Source organism: Lissotriton helveticus, chromosome 4_1, assembly GCF_964261635.1.
Source record: "Lissotriton helveticus chromosome 4_1, aLisHel1.1, whole genome shotgun sequence".
Taxonomy (NCBI): Eukaryota; Metazoa; Chordata; class Amphibia; order Caudata; family Salamandridae; genus Lissotriton; species Lissotriton helveticus.
The window spans coordinates 364306267-364330653 of record NC_136063.1 but is presented as its reverse complement, the minus strand read 5'-3'; the positions used below and the strand labels follow the sequence as shown (position 1 = coordinate 364330653).

At 43.9% G+C, this 24387-nt stretch overlaps 1 protein-coding gene across 1 annotated transcript in view; it reads left to right on the top strand.

Moving 5' to 3' along the window:
* Positions 1–24387, top strand: part of LOC144828000 (fibrocystin-L-like) — a 1506874-nt gene that overhangs the window by 820744 nt on the left and 661743 nt on the right. Inside the window, exon 41 of the mRNA XM_078686147.1 lies at positions 20145–20393. Coding sequence (XP_078542273.1) covers positions 20145–20393 — 249 coding nt within the window. The remainder of the gene's footprint in view (positions 1–20144; positions 20394–24387) is intronic.

Sequence of the window (24387 nt, the reverse complement as noted above, 5' to 3'; positions counted from 1 at the left end):
TGTTGCTTGCTTAAAAATTGTTTATGCTTAGACCCAGAATAGCTGAGTGTCTCACCACGGACAACCGCTTTGAACGTATCCCAGACTATTTCCTGAGATGCCGTGCCTTTATTAATGGTGAAAATTTCACCTATTACTTTAGACATATGTAGGCAATACTGTGTGTCTAGTAACAGTTTGCGTTCAAAAGACCAACTTGGTGGTTCTGTCTTACCCCCCGTGTGAATACTCGATTCCAAAACAACAGGATTGTGATCCGATATTAATTTAGGATGAATCTGGATTCTAGCCTGTATCAAGAGAGCATGAGGGATGAAAAAGTAATCCAGGCGGACAAATTTTAGATATGGGGCAGAAAAAAAAGTAAACCCTGGGTCTTTCGGGTTCTTCTCATGCCAAACATCATAGAGGTCTTGCTCCAGAAGTAGCCCCCGCAGGGCAGCATACCCAAGTTTTTTCCTTCCAGTATAACCTAAATTAGATCTAATATCTGCCCCTGCCTCCACATTGATGTTACAATCTCCACACACTAAAACTGGGGTGCTCCATTGTGCCAATTCTACATTAATAAAATTGAACATTTCTGCATCGTCCAAATTTGGGCCATATATATTACAAAGTGTGAACCCTTGCTGCCCAACTTTCAGTTCCACAATTACCCATCTACCCCATTTATCTGCAGCAGACTTTACACACACCGCCAACCCCCTTTTTTTAAGTATAGCAACTCCCCTCTTTACTCCAGACTGCTTAGAGCACACTACCATATCCATCCCCATACTCTTTAAATATTCTCTATTGGCCCATGCGATATGGGTCTCCTGCAAGCAGAGTATATCTATACCTAATATCTGTATTATTTTCGCGAACATTTGTCTTTTCCGAGGGTCGTTTAAGCCACACACATTGAATGTACAGATCTTAATCTTTCTTGCCATTAAAGTTTACAGTTTAATAAAACTTTAACTCCAGACATCTCTTTTAAACCTCCTATCCGTGAGTCTTTTTGGAGTATCTCCATATGAATTATATACCTTAACAGAAGCTTTAACAAAAAAATATTTGGATACCATACTGCTGCCATTTTCACCCCCCCAATACCCCAACCTCGTGCCCCCCCCTCCACCCCCCACCCCTACAAAGCAACCCTCCCCTCCCTCCTCCCCACCTCCCCACCAATTGAGGCCCAAGGACCGTTAGTCCCTGCAGTGATGGAGTACCATGTCCCCCCCCCACAATCCCGAGACCAGAAGCTTATCCTACCTAGATCAAGGGGAAAAAAAACATAGACTTAAACTAAGGAAGAAAGAACGAGATAAAAAAAAAACCAGCAAGGAAAAAAAAAAAAGAGAAAGAAAGAAAGACCGACAGAGAACAAACAGGCTAGCCTGTCTCTAAAGCCGTTTGCATAGATGATTAGATTAAATCAACCTTATTGCTAAATCCCCTTCTTTCTCTCTCCTTCCTTCCCTTCCCTCTCCTCTCCATTTCTCCCCCCTCCCCTCTTCGTCCCGTTATTACTAACAGTCCCTGTCCACAGACTACAATCTGCTATCTACAAAGATTCCAAAAACACTTTCGCCTGGATCTCTGACTGGAAGTATTTAGTCTGGCCTTTAAACATGATCTTAAGTTTTGCCAGGTTCTGCAAGTAAACAATGGCCCCTTTCTTTTGAAAGTCTGGGATGAGTTGCCTCAAATGCCACCTTTTAGAGACCGTTGCCTGGCAGAAGTCCGGCCTGACGAAAAAGTTACTTCCCTTGCCCGTCGCTTTCTTATCCGGTCTAGCTCGGTCAAAGATATCTTCTCGTGCTAAAAAGTTATTAAAGCACACTAATATCGCTCTTGGCAGGTTCTCTTGGCCTTGCCGAGGTTTCCTCACATTGAAAGGGAACCTATGAGCCCTCTGAACTTCTTTTGTCTAGTCCCAAGTAGTCACATCCGGGAAAGCTTCCTTCAGAAGATCAGCAATAAATTTGCGAGGATTCCCCCCTTCCAACCATTCTGGAACCCCGAGGAAGCGTAGATTTTGTCTCCGAGCGTGGTTTTCTAATTCACACAACTTATTACTCAGATCATCACGATGCGCCTTAATGCTCTCCAGCTCCTCTTTCTGCGCCACGGCGCAGTCTTCTAATGCAGATATCCTTGCTTCTGCGTCAGTTACTCTGCCAGCAGTTTCTGCACCTAATTTTATCGCCCGCCGTACAGCGTTTTTCACCTTACTGCATGTAGCCTGGACCCGTGTTATTTCGGCTTTGCTCTCGGCCCTATGTCCCATTATAGTTTCATAGATGGTAGCGAGAGTGATTTCCTGCGGGAGTAGGGTCTCAGAGGGTCCTGGATCTGCCTTTCTCGTCTCACTCATCCTTTGTCTCTCCTCTGCTATTTCTCCCATGGAAAGGCCAGATATCTGAGAATGATCTTGCATGCCCTCTAGATTTTCTTTTCTCCTCTTTGCCTTCTTTGTTATCTTCTTTATAGTGGAGGCACTACAATTAGGCGAGAATCTGCTTTCCCCAGTTGATTCGTCACCGCTACTGACTTCGCTTTCATCATCTATCCAGTCCTCATCCGACGACTTTTCAGACAATGAGTAGTAATTCTCTCCAGATTCTGGTACTGACAAAGCGCCCTGTTAGCCAACCTCCTTCTGTGATAAGTTAGAATGCATGGTTATATCATCAGCGCCTCTCCTTAACCCATCCCTCAAAACGCTATTTTCAGGATTACCCAGCTCTTGTTCCAGAGGTTCTTGAGGATCTCGAGATTCAGTGTGTCTCGTAGTCTGCGCTTTGTCAGGCTTGTCCTGCATTTCAGGATTATCTATATGCTCGGCTGGTACCCCCAGGGTATTTGAGGTTAATGCTAAGGTTATAATTACTGCCCCATTTTCAGCCATTCCTGTTAGGCCATCATTATTTCTGGAGCTCTGCCGCTCAAACATGGCCGGGAGAGTCAAATTCTGTATTCCTTTCTTCGGGGTCGCGGAGCTGCAGAGCTCCTTCCTTTATCACCTTTGTAAGCTTTATCGCCATTTTTTTTCCTGGCTCCAGGAGCATTGGCTGCATTCAATCCCGCGGTATTAACAGTGCTACTGCCAATTAGTTCACTGGCTGACGGTGGGATGCTCTCTGACTCCCTTACGCTCCCACTATTAGGGCCTTCAATGCCGTCAATGCTTCCCCCTGTCCCTAGTTCCTTATTCTTGCCACTTCGTGTAGTTACCTTTATAGTTTGTTTTTCCCTTTCTATATTCGCCGCGTTTTTTGTTTGCATCTTCTTTTTACTCAGAGCGCCTCCTTTGCCCCGAACAACCCGGCTTTGCAACTCACCAAGCAAGAATAGGAAGGTAGACCTCCAGAGTGGTGCTCTGCACCTGAATGTTATTAAGTCACTCAGCATCACCCTGCTTCCGTTTTGTAATAATGCTTACACGGTATTTTTTAGTAGCAATGTCAGTCAGACTTATTGGTGCTCATGACTCACTCTTTTTTGCTCTTTGCAGTCTTCACAGTCTTTTTCGCGAAGGTAAGGGTAGGGTGGGTCTCCACCTCCTATCCTGTTCCAGTCGGACCGCCTCTCTACCTCTCTGCGGGTCAACCCGCCTCCCTCTGGCCGGTTTGAGACGCCTCCTGCTCCTTGCTCAAACGCAATCTCGAGGGGAAAAAATATCCCAAGCTGTCACCAAGGCTAGCTCTTTGTCCCGCAGCCAAAATTCCGCAGTGCTTTATAATATCTCTGAGTCGGGGGACCGGCGTCTTCACCAGCAGCGTTTCCTGACTTACGGCTCCAATCACCAGCGCCTCCCTCAGCTGCGGCCGCACCGCTCCTCCAAACAGCCTCCCGGCCGTCTCCCGTCTCACCACAGCTGACCTGATACAACCAGCTCGGAGCTCGGAGCTCTCATTCACGCCGACCCAGCGTCGAAATCCGCTCTTCCTGCAGACCATTAAACATTCATGTCCTCGCTTCGTCCTTCCTATAGATGCCGACAAAAAAACGTCAACGCTACTAGTTTTTGGCCCCCGGAGTGGGAGAGAGGGACGGAGCTGCTCACACAGCCCACGCCACGGACGCCATCTTGCCTCAAGAATCATAACTTGTTAGATGAGGAGTTTCTAAAAATCTAACTAACAGTTGAGAATCGTAACTGGTTAGATAGGTTTTTAGAAACTCCTCATCTAAGCACTTTCTGACATTTACTATGTGCTGCACTATCAAACCTTCTCACTACTCAGAGACGTATTTTATCTTGAGTCATTTGCTAGATAAGGTCGCACACGGATGAAACATTGGTTAATATATATTCCCAACTTGACATTATTAACTTGACATTATTGCAAAACAAATATTCCTTTACCCATAGAGAAGTAATAGGATAGTATACTAAAGAACATACCTTTCGAAGTCCAACTGGGAATCAGTGTTCAGCTCAAGTTTCAATACCCTGCAATGGGGAGTCCGAGAAAAAGTAGCACCTTTCTCCAAATACCTTCCCCAAGCTAGGGTAAATTATCAACAGTTCTCCTTTCTGTGTTTTCATTTCACACAGATATGATGCTCATGTGAAGACATCAGTCGAGAATTCACCAGGGTTTAGATGTGCTATTCAGAGCTCCACAAAAAAGCAAGAATGTGTGGTGCATCAGGACGTTCAACCTTAGGGGTGAGGGCGTGACCGATGTCTGCCTCTCACTGGAATTTAAACACAAATAGTGAGTTTTGGGTGGGAACACTTTTTATAGTAGAGACCCACCAAACAGGGGCCCCATGCTTGTCCTTTGGAGCTATTAGTTCTACCTGTAAAATCGAACAGTTCTTCGGATTGCCTGTGCAGTTACTTTCTATTTCCATTGAGCTCGGAAACAGGGAGTTCACTAAAGCCCTATGGAGCGATACCAGATGTTGCAAACCACACAAGGTTCTCTTTTTCCTTTGATTACTGGCTCTCAACTTTTCCAGACTCTACGTGATTCTAACCCTAAACACTGAAGCAGCCCTAGAGGTGTGACTTGGCTGAACTATGACAGCATTAAAATGCATTTTAAATGGGATTTGGATAAAATGCATTCTAAAAGCAATGAAGATTTCTACCTTGAGATTGTTGGGTCAGTTTGGATTTGAGATGATTAGGACCAATGATATTTACACTCTTAGGTTCGATTCACCAAGGCCAGTTTCCATGTATAGATGTACAGGTGTGTACATTTACCACTGCACGTAGATTCAAGTCTACTCCTTTTTGCTATTCACCATATCTGAGTGTAGATTTACACCTGAGGCCAATCTGACTTGTCTTTACTCCCTCAAGTCAGGGAGTGGGGGCATCGGAGACAGAAGTATATAGCTACTACTAGTAACTTTTCACACATAGACAGAGAGCTCCAAAGCTGGGGCAGTGATCTCCCGATGGTACTGTAAAGGGAAATACAATAAAGCTTAATAACTTGTCCTAAAGAAAGTAGAAAAAATATTTTAGTGCAAAATTGAAATGTAAACTAATTTTAAGATATTATTAGAACTAATAGAAAATGTCACAGCACATTAACCTATTACATTAAATGTTTAAAAATAATTGAAATATATTAAAATATATGAATTTCATTTATGCATATTATTTTGTAATCAAAATTTATAAAACCCTCCCTCACTAGTGTTTCATTTAATAATAGATATTGTCAATTAAACGTTGTCTGATCTTCCACTAATTTAAAATAATTAGGTATTTTATTAAAAGTTTAATAAGTTAATTGTTAATTTTCAAATTATGAAATCGTTAATTTTTAATGCAATTTAACTTTTTAATGCTAAAAACAACAACACACACACACATATATGTATATATATATATATATATATATATATATATATATATATATATATATAAAATCAAAACAAAACCCTTTCAGGCATAGAGTGACGCATAAATTATGCAAAAAAGGTGAGAACTCCGGGTAGTTCTTAAGTTTAGGTGGAAAGCAGCTCCTGTTAGAGCTTTCCACCTAAACTTGAGAACTACCCAGAGTTCTCTCCTTCTTTTTGTGTGTGTGTGTATATATATATATATATATATTCACTGAAAAAACCATAGGTTATAGACCATATATAGTTAGGAATTAGCATTTAAAAAACCTTATTTTACTCACACAAAACCATTGAAATTCCATATATAGTTAGTTGCACTAACTATATATCGCGCACCCGCAATCCACTGCTGATCATGTCACATATTACATCATTCATGACATGGTCAGTGACATCACTGATGACATCACTGATGACATCTCAAATGACATCACTGATGACATCACTGATAACAACATCCAGTGATTTTTTGTTTCTGTAAAGTTTAAATATGTCTTACATATTGAAGAATGAGTGGATGTGTAAGTGTCTGGACGAAGGATTTAGTAGGTGCATGACTGACTGTATGAGTGAGTGATTAAATGTGTCTCACTGAGTGCATGGGTTAGTGACTAAACTGTCTTAATTTGTGCATCATTATGTCTGTTGTTCTGTAAACTGCTGCATGTGTTGATCAGTAGCTATATGACTAACTATATGGGTTATTGATTGATTGCCCAAGTATTTGTATGGGAGACTGAGTGTGTGTGTGGCTAGCTGGGAGGTGTGTGACTCTGTGCAGATCAATGTGTACTTGTATCAATGATTGTATAAGAAGGCAAGTATGTGTTAGTATATGTTTGAAAATGTAAGGTGCTCTATGTTTAACTGTATAGACAAGAAAATGGAAGTGTCATTGATTCTTTACAGGACTGACTAGGTGTGTGAGTAACTCCATGGATGAGTGGCAGACTGTGAGTGTCTGTATAGGTGTATGAGTGCATATGATAGTGTTGTAAAGATGAGTGATTGTATGTATGAATGATTGTATGGGTGAATGAGTGAAGGTGTGTGTAGACGTAGCAATCAGTGAGTGCGTATGTAGTAACTAGTATTGGTGTGTCAATGGTTTCAAAAATTATACTCTGTATTTAACACTGGGTGAAACAGAGGTTATATTAAAATGTGAGGAGATGCATTGTATTGTCACATGAATGATATCATCAGTGATGTGGTCATTGATGTCAAATGAGATGTCATCAGTGATGTCATCAGTGATGTCATTTGAGATGTCATCAGTGATGTCATCAGTGATGTCACTGACCATGTCATGAATGATGTAATATGTGACATGATCAGCAGTGGATTGCGGGTGCGCGATATATAGTTAGTGCAACTAACTATATATGGAATTTCAATGGTTTTGTGTGAGTAAAATAAGGTTTTTTAAATGCTAATTCCTAACTATATATGGTCTATAACCTATGGTTTTTTCAGTGAATTTCAATGGTTTTTTAATAGCAAATATCATAAGCTGTCGAATGTCAAGTACGTGGTAAGTAAAAACATTTTCGTGTTTATGCACACTGATCTGCTTTGAATGCTGCCCCCCACCCCTCATTTCTATTAGGAGTACTCTCTCTTTGCAGATAGTGAAGGGTAGTTAACGCAGGCCTTTGCCCCCGTTGCCCCCGTTGTAATCCGTCGTGCCTGCTTCTCTCTCCATTTGATTGATTGTTCTCTTTGGTTCATTCTCTATTTACAAACAAGCACAGAGTCGCAATACTCTGTTTAGTCTTTGCAGATAGCGAAAAATCGTGTAAAAAAACAAAAGGAATCGAGCAAAATCAGTAGGCCACTAATGGGATCTCTTTTTGACCTCCCTAAAATAGAAACATTAGGAACAACCTGTTGATAATACCAATGTGTATGTACATAAGCGGCGTTCATTTGTGTTCACAGTACCCCTTGTTGATTGTTTGAATCAAGCATTGAATTGTTCGAAGTTGATTCTCTTAAGAATCTTCTCTGCCTGCAAACGAGGAAGAATAGGAATATTCTCTCTCCCTTTGCAGATAGTGAAGGGTAGGTAACGCAAACCTTTAACACGTCGTGCCTATTTCGTTCCTCATTGATTGATTGTTTCCCCAAACATTGACTGGGAATTGGTTCTTTTTGGAGGTATTCCCTGTTTGCAAATATACGTAGGAAAATCTTTGCAAATAGTGAAAGGGTACGTAATGCGGACCTTTCTCCCCCGTTGTAATCTGTCATGCCTATCTACTCCCCACTGATTGATGCACCTGTTTCACCCGGACCATTTACTAGAGATACGTCATCTGGCCCGACCAGAGAGCACCCCTAGTGAAAAGGACATATGCAATAATAACGAAGTGATCACTGTATCCTGTTAACAGAAACTTTAGCATGAAACAACCTGGAAAGAAAAGAATAGGAAAACGAAAATCAGTAGGCCACTGATGAACATGAACTTTTATTAAACAACGAACAAAGAAACGATAACATAACGTAATGATAAAACCTATTAATGTCCTAGAAACAAGAAAACGTTAAAATATGCCAGTGGTGAGAGACCAGAAAAACAGTAAGAGAAACCAAATCACCCCTCGCTGTCCCACCGCCTGCCACGCCAAAAAAATCGATAGACTAGGGAAAATGCAAGTCAGTAGAACATCCGCCCCCACTCTGGAAACTTCCAAGGTGGGGCAGGGTTGCGGCTACGCCCAGCCGGGAGCAGCCCATATAAGGCGGGTCCTGCTTCCACGCCTCGGCCAGGAGATCCTAACGTAGGGTGTAGCCGGAGGAGAGGCCGAGGCCAGCGGGACCCGGCCAGGGGATTGCCTTTACAACGCTGAACAGTTGCAGGGGGGGGGGAATGTCTCCTCGACCCTCCCCTCTCTCTCCCAGTCCGGCCGCGGTGGCCCTTGAGAGTTGCAGGTAGTCCCGCCACATGCTCTTCCGGTCCGGCCACCAACGGTCGGGGGGCCGAGGCCGACGGGATCCGGCTGCAGCTGATAAACCAAGAAACCCGTTCATGGGGCCAGAGCCAGGGGCGTCCGGCCGACATCTACCGGAAGCCCGGCCCGAAGACGGACGGGACACTTCTTCTGTCTTGAATAATGGCTGCGACAACACTGGGGGGGGATGTCTTGCACATGCCTCCGACCCCCCCCCCTCGTCCTCATCGCCTGGTCCGGCCATAACAAATCTCAAGCGTGACGCCGTGGGGTGCACTGGGAGGGAGAGACGGTGCGAACAGGCCTCTCCCGCCTCCCCAGGTGGAGGCTTCCCAGCTGCACCCTCAGCGCTACAGGCGCCCGGAAAAGGGTTCTTCCACTGTGGCCATGCTGCAACGTCTCGCCCGGCAGGGTGGAGCCCGTCCGCTCATTTGACCCCGCGATCGCCAGTAGCTACCGAACTCTCAAAATGGCGGTCGACCTGGCAAGAGCGGGCCCAGCATAAAGAAATGGCCCGGTCACTGGTTGACTCCACCACCGTAGTCCTCCACGACCTTGAAGATTCTAGAGCAGCCGCGGGAGTCTCCGACCCCCGATGGGGAATGACTGCCATGATCGCCCGTGGAGTGACGAAACTGTATCCGCGGGACGTCGGCGCTCCCATGCTGGCGCCAGCCTCCCTTTGAATTACTAGAATCCTGCAGACCTCAGTTCCGGTGAAAGCACAGTGTGACCCGGTAGGAAAAATTGTTGCACCCCCTCCCCTTTTTGACTGATAGTTCAAACCACCGATCCTTTCCTTTGCCCTTTTAACGGAACTTTGGACTGCCTCCCCCTCTTTTACATTTTCTAGAGAAAACAAAACATTAACCACTACATTAGCATAGCAGTTGACACCAGAACTGTTTTCAAATTGAAAACCAACAACATCTTCAACAGAATCCTTTTTGTTTCTGCTGTGACCCTGCTACAGCACAGGCATTGTCCCCAGCAGTAATTCTGCAATGCCGGTAAGAATAGCTGTGGTGCCTACTGGACTCACTCACCCCCGCGGCGCCCCACGCCGTTATTTGCTGGGCGGCAACTTACTAGACATCACTTTCGTGCCATCTAGATTTCAGCGCGTTCTGCTGCCTTGGAACTATTCGCACAACAGACTGCTACTGACGACCCACCCCCAGGCAACATCTTCTGAATTTTCATAATTTGAAAGAACTAGTAACATGTCCTCATCAGGAATTCAAAAGAAATTGCCACGGTCTCTTCGTTGTTTAAATGTTTTTACTGTTTTTGTTTTGTTGTATATATTTATATGTTATTAAAGTTTTATATTCCTACTACTTTGTTGGAGTGCTATATATTTTTAATGTGACACATAATTGTAAAAACTTTGATGTACAAAGAGTCATTCCTGGAATCTTCCGCTTCAGGCTCGGTCCCCTCCCCAATCACAATACAGGATGGTTTTCAGATAGTAGGAACACGTGTGGTGTGACGGATCTCATCGGGTGTGGGCCTTGATCTACTATAACTCCTTTGAAGAGGGGTGATTCTTTACAGCTGGGGCCATAAACTACATCTGCAGGGCTAGGTGATAGCCTGGACAATCGGACACAGAGGAAGAGGAGTGTCAGAGGGTGCGGTAGTGAATAGGGCGAAAGGGAGGTGTCGGGCGGGCACAGAGTGTGATTTTCAGGGAAGAGCAGCGCAGATGGGGGGAGGTTTATTGCCGATGCATAAGACAGAGAGCGGGGGTGACCAGTGCCCGGGGAAGATGCTTGCGAGGGTGGGGAGCCATGCTACGAATCGACAGCGTGCAGAGAGTGGGTCTGGTCAAGGCATCTAAAATGGCTGCCGTGCACGACAAAAGTGTGGCATTTCAAAAAAGGCAAGATGGTGCAGACAATGTTTTTCAACACTTCCTCATTTCCTTCGAATCGAACGTTAACAGACAGTGGTGCATGTTACCAAGGTTAAGCCATATTTATCGCTAAGGATGCTTACCAACGAATTTTTTACCGCTAAGCATCGTCAGAAATTATCGAAGATAAACCTTGCTATTATCAAGGTTTATCGCAAATGCGATAATAAACGGCCGCAATGCATGAATATCGCTAAAAAGTCAGCGATATTCATGCATTACCGAGCTAATGCTCTTAGCCATGTTATCCACCTCCCATTGGATAACATGGCTAAGAACTGCTCAGGGCAGGTGTTACTTTTTGGAGATATTCGCGCTTAGCGCGAATATCTCCAAAAGTTGGTAATAGGAGATAGATATCTTGCATGTTGTAATGCAAATTATTGTGGTATATGGAACTCATACCATAATCTCTCAGGAAAGCAGAAACTGATCCTTTTGGGACCGCCTAAAAAGGCCTAGGGGGTGAGGGGTACTCTACTTTGCCCCCTTTTCACGTTCCGAACTATTTTATTTTACTCTCTTCTGTAATTACACAAAATAGCAGCGATAAGATGCATCGGAGACACACAGTGAGAGAAAGGAGGCCGGAGATGAAGAAGAGATGTCAAATACACATTGGAGATAATATAGTGGCAGAAGGGAAGTAAATATGAGTAAACTTACCATGTAACATAAAAATGTTGCACTCTATACTATAAGTCTAATTTTATACTACAATCACTTCGCTACAACCTCATAAATTAAAAATAAAAATGAATAATGTCTCAAACAATTTTTGATTTCTAAATATAAATTTATTCTTCAGAATTTTCTAAATTTGAAAGAACTAGTAACATGTCCTCATCAGCAATTTCCTCATGAAAAGTCTGCAATGATGATTCTTGTAACTCTATGGTCTCCAAACATTCGATAAATTCGCCATCAACAGATTGATCAAAAAAATCATTCAAGTCATCTCCTCCTTGTGACAATATTTCATTATTGGTGCTGTCAATTTCAATCAATGTAGTGGAATCATTCAAGTCATCTCCTCGTGACAATATTTCATTATTGGTGCTCTCAATTTCAATCAATGTAGTGGAATCATTCAAGTCATCTCCTCCTTGTGACAATATTTCATTATTGGTGCTGTCCATTTCAATCAATCTAATGGAATCATACAAGTCATCTCCTCCTTGTGACAATATTTCATTATTGGTGCTCTCAATTTCAATCAATGTAGTGGAATCATTCAAGTCATCTCCTTGTGACAAGATTTCATTATTGGTGCTGTCCATTTCAATCAATCTAAAGGAATCATACAAGTCATCTCCTCCTTGTGACAATATTTCATTATTGGTGCTCTCAATTTCAATCAATGTAGTGGACAATTCAAAAGAAATTGCCACGGTCTCTTCATTGTGAGCCATTTTATTTTGAAATTGCTTGCTGTAAATTGCAGAAAAAAATAATCACTTTCATTTATCGTTTTTAGTAATACATAATATAAAACTAACTTTATCAAGTATTTAGTATAACAGAAGGACTGCAAATAAATAACAGAAAACATTTTTCAAATTATCTTCAAGTGGACAACATAGTTCCCCTTACAAAGAAATTGCCACGGTCTCTTCATTGTGAGCCATTTATTTTGAAATTGCTTGCTGTAAATTGCAGAAAAAAATAATCACTTTCATTTATCGTTTTTAGTAATACATAATATAAAACTAACTTTATCAAGTATTTAGTATAACAGAAGGACTGCAAATAAATAACAGAAAACATTTTTCAAATTATCTTCAAGTGTACAACATAGTTCCCCTTACAAATTAACAACTCACCTTTTTAAAAGTAGGAGAAGTGTTAGTACTGTGTAAATCAAACACCAGAAATTCACCACCAAAAATTCCTCACAAATGTACCTCAGACAGTAGTATCACAAAATGGCTGTGGTTTCCTCTCATTTGACATATATACATAACCAATTAACTTTCATCACACACAAATACAAAACCAAAGTAACATTTTAATTGGTTCTAAATTTCAACACTTTCAAATGTGTTTTCCCCATGCAATTTTCCATAGGACATTTACATACGTCTACAGCCTGAATGGCTGAACGGAATTACACCAAACTTGGCAAAATGGTACATCAAACCTAAGAGGTCAGGAAGGATCTACTATGCCCCCTTATGGTCATTTCCCCCTTCGCTTTGGCCTCCTCTTGTCTCTCAATCCTACCGAGAGACAAGATGGCGGCCGCTACGGACTGTTTGGAATGTTGACAGACGCCGGAGAACCAATCAGCTTCGCAAAGCTCCGTAACGCGAAAAGTACGCGAAGCGGAGCGCTGTTACAGATATATATCTTTTTTTGAACGTTAATTTCTCAAAATCCACTGGAGCACATATATTTAGACCTAGCAAAGGCACATCGGGCTACCAGTCCCTAATATTTTGCCAAGTTTCGTGCAAATCCATTCAGCCGTTCGATTATTATTATTATTTATTTTTTTTGCCCCGCGGGGCCCTTTTAAAACCTCCACATCAAACCTAGGGGGTCAGCGAGGATCTACTATGCCCCCTTATGGTCATTTGCCCCTTCGCTTTGGCCTCCTCTTGTCTCTCGATCCTACCGAGAGACAAGATGGCGGCCGCTACGGACTGTTTGGAATGTTTACAGACGCCGGAGAACCAATCAGCTTCGCTTCACAAAGCTCCGTTGCGCGAAAAGTCCGCGAACCGGAGCGCTGCCCGGTCCGCTGTTACAGATATATATCTTTTTTTGAACGTTAATTTCTCAAAATCATCTGAAGCACATATATTGAGACCTACAAAAGGCACATCGGGCTACCAGTCCCTACAATTTTGCCAAGTTTCGTGCAAATCCATTCAGCCGTTCGGGCTAAAAGTGAGGCCAACCGCCCTATGGAAAACTCAATGTTAAAAACACGTTTTGGGACCCCCCTTTTTTCTCGACCCCCCCTGGACGAACCCCCCCCCAATTTTCAGGGGCTGCTCAGAAACAAAATGTGCCATTTTCCTGAAACTTTCAGCCAATTCCGTCCACAAACGCCAAAGTTATTAGACATAGAATTTTCAAAAAACCCATAGAGAAAAAATCCTAACTATATATACCTACTGGCGACCGCCAGTAGGTAATATATATATATATATATATATATATATATATATATATATATATATATATATATATCTCAAAACAAAACCCTTTTGTCATTTTACAGCTCGGCAAGAACATCACAGTACCTGTACTATTCTTAAAGACTTTGCTGTATAAATGGCAAAAGACTTTGTCGTTTTCTATCTCGGTGTGGACAGCACTGTGCTAATCTTATGCTTAAAAACTTTGATAGAAAAACAGACATTGGAGGTGAGCAGATCTAGAGTATCGCTGGTGTTGAGAGTGCTCTAAGAGGAGCTGCTTTCCATCTAAACTTGAGAGCTACCCAGAGTTCTCTCCTTCTTTTTTGCACCAGTACATGGTACTCGAAACGCGCCAAGTTTGAGGTTTTGGCTGAAATAAATTAACTTGCCTCTCAATGCTGGGTTCGTGTTTCTGTTCGCCATGAAGCTGACTGGCCGACTCGGAAGTGCGGAGACATTGGCGTTTTTCATATATATATATATATATATATATATACATATATATATATATATATATATATATATATATATATGAGGCATTTATTCTCGAGGCTCACAGGTGGGCAAATGCATTTCAGAAGTTATCTATGCCTTCTTCAGTGCAAGAGGTATTGTTCACAAACAGTGCAGTTCAAATTGCAGATTTAAATATCTCACTGCATCTGGTTACGTGATTGGTGACTCCGCCCCTATAATGAGTCTTACTGTGGCCAGTTTGAATAGCGCTTACAGGTCCCGGAATGCCACAGTTGTGCGGGTTGTAGTATGGGTGGGGAAAAATATATATATACACACGGATAGTATATATCAAATTGAATTTATTCGTCCAACACAACACAGCACGTTTCGGCTTGCGGCTTGAGCACGTATGCCAAGAAGTATTAAGATTCACAGTATATATCCCCTGCTTGTCATTAACAGAGGACTAATCACCCTATGTGCACCCTGATCCCTGTGCAACTTTGGCCACCATCTTAAAGTGACAATTCTTATACATGTAAACATTATATTGCACAGTTGCCCTTCAAACAAATGATTTCAAGTTTGAGATAACCGCAATTCAACTAAGTTTATTCAGTACTAAAAATATAACACCTCGAAAATCATGTATATAGATCATTTCATATTACTGAAACTGCTAGGAAACATATGATAATTCCATGAGAATTGTCCTGATTCATTTACGAACAAAGTAAAATAACCAGTTTCACATTTCATGTTGCATTACCAGTTGTTATTGTACATATCAGGCGTATATATCATTGCAAGAATGAACCCGTCCCCCATGGGCGTTCTTTTCCTACGTCATGATTTGAAAAAACAAGGAGTCAGGTCCTGGGACATGTAGTCGGTTGGACCGTGGGTAACTATTATAAAATGAAAATTACCAACTACACACTTCTCTAATCCTCAAATTTAAGGAGAACAAACCAGTAATACTCCTGGGTTTGTTGGGTATATTTTATTCGTACCCTTTTATTCTATTGTTTTCATCTTTTTCAGTATTTCATGTGTGAAAAGAACACTAGACATTTTGACAGTTTACACATAAATACAATACATTTCTACAACATATATAATATACAATATTTTACCGTTATATGCACAAAACAATTCGTATTTGTACAGTGTATTTACTACTCACACTCCCTTCAAGACAAAGTCACGTTTGGACTAAAGGTTTAAATAAACAACAACTAAATATGAGAAAAGTTTTTCAATAGACCATAAATCAATTCCTTGGTCTATTAAACAATAGATGTCTATTCCCTTTATGTGCCGACGCGTTTCGAACCCGATGATATCACTTCTCAGGTTCTCCTCAGGGCTCTGTCTTTTGAGTTTGTCTAAAAATGTATATAAAGCAAAAATAATATAATAAATATACTTCATTCGCTATCCTCCATTAAATCATGCTGTCGCTATTTTTTCCTGTTTTCCAGCTGTCGCCATACTGCAGGTTTATTTTTCACTCAACTAATTGTCTTGGTCTTTGTTCCTATAACCAAAATGGGACATATTGTCATTCTCTGTGACTCATGACAGTCAGACAGCATCTAAGCGCAAGCTACACCTGGACATACCTGGGTGTGTCTCTTTCGCTGTCCTGACACTCTTCCCTTTTTCCTATTTTTTAAAAGGCGCTCGTCCTTGCATGTTGTTTGTGTTCACGACCTGAAAGTGATAAAAACACTCCTGTAATTCTCAGGTGTATTTGCCTCTAACTCTGTTTCTAATGTTCACCGTACGGAAGACATACCTGTTTAATTCCTATTTGGGTTCGAAATGCGTCCATCGAAACGCGGAGGCTGCTCTTCGGATGTGGAGGGACTGTGGCAAGGGCGAGGTCGGCAGAGCAGAGCTGGCGGTTTGGGTTGTAGAATCAGAATTGTCTGTTAAGGTATATTGGTCCGGTGTTGAGGAGTGCCTTGTGTGCATGGGTGAGGAGCTTGAAGGTGATCCTCTTGTTGACGAGGAGCCAGTGCAGGTCTCTCAGGTGGGGTTTGATGTGGCAAGGGATGTCGAGAATCACGCATGCATAGGTGTTCTGAATGCGTTGAAGTAGTTTCAGGAGATTGGCCGAGGCTCCTGCTTAGAGGGCGTTTTCGTAGTCCAGCCTGCTGCTGACGAGGGCATAGGTGACTGTTCTTCTTGTTTCGGTGGGGATCCACCTGTAGATCTTGCGGAGCATGAGGAGGGTGTTGAAGAAGGATGAAGAGATGGCGTTGACCTGCTTTGTCATGGAGAGGGTAGAGTCAAGGATGAACCCTTAGGTTGTGCATGGTTGGTAGGAGTTGGAGCTGTTCCCAGTGCAGGCTGCCACCAGGAGTCGTCCCAGACCGAGGGGGTGGACCCGAGGATGAGGACTTCCATCTTGTCTGAGTTCATCTTCAGTCGGCTGGTCTTCATACACTCGGCGACGGCTTTCATTCCTTTGTGGAGGTTGGTTTTGGCTGTGTGGGGGTCCTTGGTGAGGGAGAGGATCAGCTGGGTGTCGTCAGCTGATCAGATGATGTTGAGGTTGTGCTGTTGGTGCGATGTAGATGTTGAAGAGTGTTGGGCTGAGGGACGAGCCCTGGGGTACGCCGCATATGATCGTGGTGGCTTCAGAGTGGAAAGGGGGAAGGTGGACGCTCTGGGTTCTGCCAGAGAAGAAGGAGGTGGTCCAATCCAGGGCCTTCTCTTTTATCCCGGCATCGTGAAGGCGTGTGAATAGGGTGCAGTGGCAGACTGTGTAGAAGGCGGCTGACAGGTCCAAGAGGATGAGGGCCACGGTTTCTCCATTGTCTAGCAGGGCTCTGATGTCATCGATGGCGGCGATGATGGCAGTTTTGGTGATGTGGTTGCTGCAGAACCCCGACTGGGATGGGTCCAAGATGCTCTTTTCCTCGAGGTAGCTGGTCAGTTGTCTGTTGACGGTCTTCTCAATGACTTTTGCCGGGAACGGGAGCAGAGAGATGGGCCGGACGTTCTTGAGGTCCTTGGGGTCAGTCTTGGGCTTCTTGAGTAAGGCGCTGATCGCGGCGTGCTCCCAGCTCTCCAGGAAAGTCGCTGTCTCGAAGGAGATGTTGATGGCTTTCCGGAGGTGGGTGCAACTGTGGTGCTGGCTTTGTTGAAGATGTGGTGTGGGCAAGGGTCTGACGGAGAAGTGGAGTGGATGATGTTCATGATTTTGATGGTGTCGTTGTTGTTTATGTTGGTCCAGGAGAGCAGGAAGTCATTGTGGCTGGTGGCCCTGGGGGCGGAGGTCTCAATGGTTGTCAGGTCAGTTGAAGCTGTTGTGGATGCCTGCAATCTAGTGATGGAAGAAGGTGGCGAGGGAGTCGCAAAGGTCTTGCGAGGGTGGGATGTCGTTGGTGTTGGAGCTGGGGTTGGAGAGTTCCTTCTCGATGTTGAAGAGCTCTTTGCTGTTGTGTGCATTGTTGTCTAGGCGGTCTTTGAAGGAGGGCCTTTTGGCAGATCTGATGAGGTGATGGTGTCTGCGGGGGGTGTTCTTGTGGGCTGAGTAGCTGTCTGGTGTCCGTTCATGGTGCCACTTCTTCTCAAGATTTCGGCACGTTTGCTTGGAGGACTGGAGGTCTTCAGTGAACCAGCTGGTTTTCTTGCTGGTGTGACTGTTGGAGGTTTCTTGATCGGGCGAGGGTGTTGGCGCAGTCATCGATGCGCTGTCTGAGGTTGCAGGCAGCGGTGTTGGGGTCGGTGGGTGGGCTCTGGGCGAGGGTGGTGGTTAGCTGGTCTTCGGTGCCTTTGCTCCAGCAGCGTAGGGGGATCTGTTGAGTGCAGTGGTGCGTGGTAGGTTTACGCAAGGTGAAGTGAATGCAGCGATGATCAGTCCAGTGGAGATCGGTGGTGTGGTTGAAGGAGACGTGGGAGCTTGCGGAGAAGATGGGGTCAAGCATGTGGCCGGCAGATTGGGTCGGTGTTGCGACGAGTTGTCTGAGTCCGAGGTTGGCACGGGTGTCAATAATGGAGGTGGAGTCGGTGTCGGTGTTGTTCGCTAGGTGGAATTTCAGGTCCCCGAGGAGGATGTAGTCTGTGGAGGCGAGGGCGTGTGTACAGACAAAGTCGGTGATGGAGTCGCTGAACTGCGGTCAAGGTCCGGGGGGTCTGTAGATGAGGGTTCCTCTGAGGGTGGTGTTGGGATCGGTGTGGATCTGGAAGTGCAGTTGTTCGGCGGTGCTGAGGGAGTCGTCGGTGTTGGTCGAGACACTGAGAGTGTTCCTGTGGATGATGGCTATTCCTCCTCCCACTCCGTTGGTGCGGTCCCTGCAGGAGATCTTGCAGCCTCCCGGGATGGCTATGGCGATGTCGGGTGCCTTGGTGGGGTTCAGCCAGGTCTCGGTCAGGAAGACGACATCTGGGGAGGTTGAGTCGAGTAGGTCCCAGAGTTCAACGGCGTGTTTGCGGGCAGAGCGGGTGTTGAGAAGGATGTATCTGAGGTGGTTGGGTTCTTTCCCCGTGGGTGGGTTGGCGGTGTGGATGCTGGTGAAGCTACAGTTCCGGCAGGAGATGGGTCGTTGAGTGCACTTCGGGGCGGCCAGGCAGCAGGAGCGTGATCATCCGGCGTTGTGTGCGTGGAGGGTGCTGGCATCGTAGCGGTGTAGGGCACCGAGGTGTTCATGGGGGGCCAGGGGTTCTGGCACTAGGCGCGGTCCAGGCACCGACTGGCGCAGATGGGCTTGCCTTAGGCTTGCCTTCGGCACACCAGCGGCGCGCCCGCTGTGCGACCGTGTATCGGTCGCCATTTAGTGGGGGAGGGGGGAGGGAGCAGAGGAGTGGGAGGCAGGAGTGGGAGGCAGGAGCGGGGCTATCCGGGGGTGGGGCCGCATGCAGCAGTAGTGGGAAAGTGTTACCAGTCGGGCATAGAAAAATAGCGGGTGAAAGAGCAAATAAACACAGTGAATGGCAGTAAACACAGTGAGGCAGCAATCAGGCACACAATATGGATGCAGCAGTCAGGCACGCAGCATGGATCCAGTTACCGCAGCAGCCTCGAACCTGGTGCAAATCCATTCAGTAGTTTTTGAGAAATTCAGGTTCAAAATATATGTATATATCACGTCCCAGAGGATGCACCGACCTGACAAATTGAAAACTTAGATCTGATTGACTTCCACTACGTCAACAAAGTTGTAGTGTCAGCCATTTTAGTGCTTGAGGACTCAATCACCTGTCCTCAAAAAAGGTAAAAAAAGCATAAAAGGGCAAGAGAGAGAGATGCCCTGACCCTCTAGGCTGGGACCGAAAATGGTAAAATGGTAACCATTATCCCCTGGGCCTGCACGGTAATTTGTATGGGGAAGTGGGCGTCCTCCCCAGTCAATATATAGGCTTGGGGACTCCTTTCAATGGGGCTGCATCTTCATGTACAGGGGTCATTTTAGCTAACATAAATGTTATCTAAAATGGACTGATTACATTGTTTCCTGCTCTTCTTCTTCCACCATCATCCCAAGCGTTGAAGAATTTCTTTCTGTAATATATATCTGCCAGTGTTTTACAAGGTCAACATTTTACAGCAAACTTCAATGGGTGTTATATACAATGTAAAGGAGCCAATGATGCCATCGAGCTCACAGTATATACTTAGAAACCTAATGTCGAGTAGTCCCTTTGATGGTATGGAAAATACTAGTTACACATTTTACATTTGACTGTTTTAAAGGCTGCATGCTGAATTTTAACATCTGTATTAAGACTTTTTTTAGGATAAAACATGTTGCTTATTGCCTTATGACTTATTTTCAGGAGTGGCTGGAACAACAGTGACAATCAGTGGATCTGGACTGGGGTCTGTCAGTTCAGATGTGACAGTGACAATCGACAAAGTGGCATGTGTTGTTCAATCAGTCAACGACAGTGAAGTGCAGTGCATCATTGGAAGTCACATGGGAGGAAACTTTCCAGTTGTTTTCCACCATGTTGTGAAAGGATATGCTGTAACAAATGTATTCTTCATGTTTATATTCAGCATAGACACTGTCTTCCCACATGAAGGTATGTAGATTCTGAAACTAAAGGTATGAATACTTTTTCAAGTCTAAAACTATTGCTTGCGAACACATAGTATGTTGTTCATGGTTGTTTGTAAAAGTAGAATCAATTAATGTTAGAAATGCAGTTGAAGAATTCCGAGGAAAATCAAAAGTCTCTGTGCCCCATTAGAGTCAATGGAGGTATTTTGCCTCAGGTATCCTAGAACATCTGCACTGAAGATTCTCAAATAGGGTCCTTTGATTTGCAATGTAGCGAGGCAGAGCAATCCAAAGCTGACCCAGGGAGATGCTAAATCTTACAAATGTGGAACTTATTAATCCATAAAATAACACTCAATTAATCATTGTACAGTCAGTGTTTTGTCTTTAAAAAAAGAAAGAAAGATTAATGCATACACACCTACATTTTGCAAACAAATGACACATATTTACAATATTGGAAATTCGAACCCTTGCTAAATTGACCTCAGAGAATTTTCATCTAGGGTGACAATCACATATCCTGAAGAAATGTCACAAGGGGTAACTAACCTCCCAAGCCTAGTCTTTCTTTTCATGCCTTTTGTATGTCACATTGGGAAAATGGGCACATTAGCAAACCTAACTTTGAAAAGAGAAATACAATACTAAAAATGTATTCAGATTTTCATATACATAAGTCATGCCTACTGTTTTTTAATTGTAGTGGTCAAAGTTAAAGAAACAAGCTTACACCAACTAACATTACTTTTTACCATTAGACAAGAATGACCTTCAAACTTTATTAATACCTTTCTTCAAGAACAGAGCTAACCTATTTACTTTAATGTAAACAGCAGCTTTTTCACCATACAGAAAGCAATGCTTATAGCATTTGAAAATAAACGTTGTTTTCAAATTGCTTTGTAGCCTCTCCTGAGTCCATAAAACTAGGACTCAGCTGTCCCAGGACCCCTACAACCACTGAATCTGATGGCTTGTTTGCTGTGTGTGTCTTGCCCTTCCTGGATACTGACTTTCCCCTTCATGTGAGACTTAAAGTTTGAAATGTCTCCGTGTACAGGAGGGCCATGTAAAAGCGCATTGCTTCATCAAGGCAGTCACACCGGCAATACCCGGAAGTTCCAAAGTATCTTGGGAGCATCGCCTTTCTCAAATTTGAAATTTCTCACTGCAAATGGGCCTTTATGGGATGTGCAGTGGCTTCTACAGCCACTCTCATGCTTTCTTCATATTTCTTTTGATTTGACCCAGCATGTCTACATGTGTTTACAACTGAGGTGCTCCGCCTTCATGGGGCATTCTTTATCACACTATGCCCGCCACAAGGGGACTAAAGGGTACTGCACATTGAACTTTTTGGAACCCCTCAGTCCCTGTTGGCTCCCACACTGCTTGGCACACTGTATGCAGTACTGCTGATGCAGCTGACTGTCCATCAATCTCTCTCGCTCATGCATCTTTAGACCCTGATCCCTCACTGCAATATTTTGTGTGCTACACCTGATGCTAAACAAATTACAGGATAACTCAATCCAAGTGGAAACGATGAATGTTTACATGGGGGTGGAGATGTTGTGCTCCTGGTGGTGGTCTCAAGCCACCACAGCTAAGGTCCAGTGGCCTTCTGAATCTGTGTCTAAGACTTCTTGCTGCTTCTGGCACTAAAGTCTTAAACTTGCTTGCATGTCATCTAGTGATCTCCTGATGTTTGTTTTTTCCCCTTAAGTTTGTCCTGAGGCCTTCCATCATGTACAGGGTAACAGGTGCAAGACCACTTTCATTTTCATCAGCACATCCTCCGCAACTGGGCGTTTGTGGTATGAATCTTTAAAGTGGCATACAGGGGTACTTTAGTTCATAAGGATCTTTCTGTTCCTCCATGCTGCTTCTCAACTCCCTGAGCCAGCACAGGAACTTCCAATCCTACACAGAATGGAGTAAGTGAGGTATGGTCAGGTACGTTTTAGCAACATAATGGTTGGACAGTGATGTGAACACCTACATTCCTTCTCCTGAGAGACTTAAAGCAAAGAATGTCTCAATGCACTGGAGAGCCATGGAGAGCTGCACTGCTCTCTTTAGCCAGCCATCCGGAATATATCTGCAAGTTCCCCAATATCTCGTGCACTTGCTTTCTAATATTTGATTTCCCCTTTGCCCCACGCCTTTAGGGGCATACCATGATTCCTGCAGCCACTCTTTTGCTTACTTAATTTTGCATTGATTTGGCCAGGCAGCCCCAAATACTTGTTTTAAATGCAGGTGCTCTAGCCTTCATGGGGCATCAATTCACACACACACTTGGACATGCCTGCACCAGGGGGACCAAAGAGGGACTTCATAGTGACCTCCTTGAAGCCCCCACATCCCCTGTTGGCTTCCACACTGCATGACACACTGTGTGCATCATTGCTACTGGATCTGGTTGATCCTTCATTACTCGCTGTTGCTCAATCACCTTCAGTGCTTAAACCTCTGCTGCAGAGTTTTTTGTGCAAACTCATAATGGCAAACATATAAGAGTATAACGCAATCCAAGTGGGAGGTGTTTGCCTCCGGGTGGAAGCTGTCAGGGCTAGGGTTCAGTGACCCTCTGAATCCCACAATTTTGAAAATCGGTGTTTCATCCTTCTTGCTGCTCTGGCAGTGCTGTAGCGGCTTGTACGTGTTCGACCCTTACTGAAGAAGTCCCAGACTCTGCCTCTCCATTCTGTGCAGGATTATAAGTACCATCTCTCCCTGAGCTAATCTCCACTGACCTAGGTCTTGCTGTTTCCTCCAGAATTCTTCAAAGGTACCCATAGCTAGAAAGCAGAGTCTTCTTTTATTAAGTCCTGGGAATATACTGCCACCTAATTACTAGTAGCAAATAAGGTAATGCAAGAATGCTCGAACTAATCTCAGCCACTTGTGAGTTCCCTGGACTGCATTACATCTCATTGTTTTTTGCCCTCTCTGCCACTTTAGAATGAGACCGGCCTTGTGCAAATCTGCAAATCTGCCAGGCATTCCTTCCATCACCTTGTTGTTTCTTGCAGTAGATATCTCAAATGCAATGAGTATGCGCAGAGATGGAGCCTGTTTTCGCTAGACCCATGTCTGCACACTACTGAGAAGACCCAATTAGGTTGAAACCAGTCTGGGATTGTTTGTGTTTCCATCTGAAGAGGGACTATGCCTGGCAGTTTGAGCTGGGCTGTTGCTTTTGGATCAGGGGCAAGCTTGATTTGCATACGCCATGTCTTTGTCTAGAATGGCATAGTGAGTGAAAATGATACACTGGAATGCGGCCTGAGTGACTGACAGTGGATGAGATTGCTTGGAGCACTCCTTTCATCAACTTGTTGTTTGTTGCGGCAGTCTCTCTTGATTAGCAAGCAGTTACAAAATCCATAATCATCCTGGAATAGATCTATTGTTTCCTGGGGCATTTGATATGGCAGCTGGTGCAGCAAAGTCATTAATTCACACAGCCAGGCAGCTGCAGTAATGAATTTTATTTAGGGGTGGCTCAGACAAATGTGCAAACCTATGAAGTATTTTAAGAAATCCATTCTTGTTAAAAAATACCTTATATTTGGATTCCGAGCCCAGTTACTTGTACATAACAGCATTTCTACCCTTTGTATCATGTTTCATACTGGAGTCACAGTGAAATTACAAATTACACATTTAATGCAGAGGGAAGTATCACACAAGTTATTCTATATAAAAAGAGAATAGGACAGTCCCATTTGATGTCCAAATTGACTCAACACTATTTTTACTGGGCCTAGTCAGTCACAGTACAACATCCCAGGCCCCAAAAGAGAAATGTCAGGATCCTCAGTTGAAAGGAGCGAGGAAACAAGCAAAGAAACCCTCCAACAAGACAAAGGCATTTAAATAGTAAAAAGAACTGGAAAAGAAAGTACATGAAACGACACACTACAGAAAGCATATCAGTTGGGGAAAACTCAGGAAGAAACCAAGGGAGCCATGATGTAAAGGGATAAGAAACATTTATGAAAACT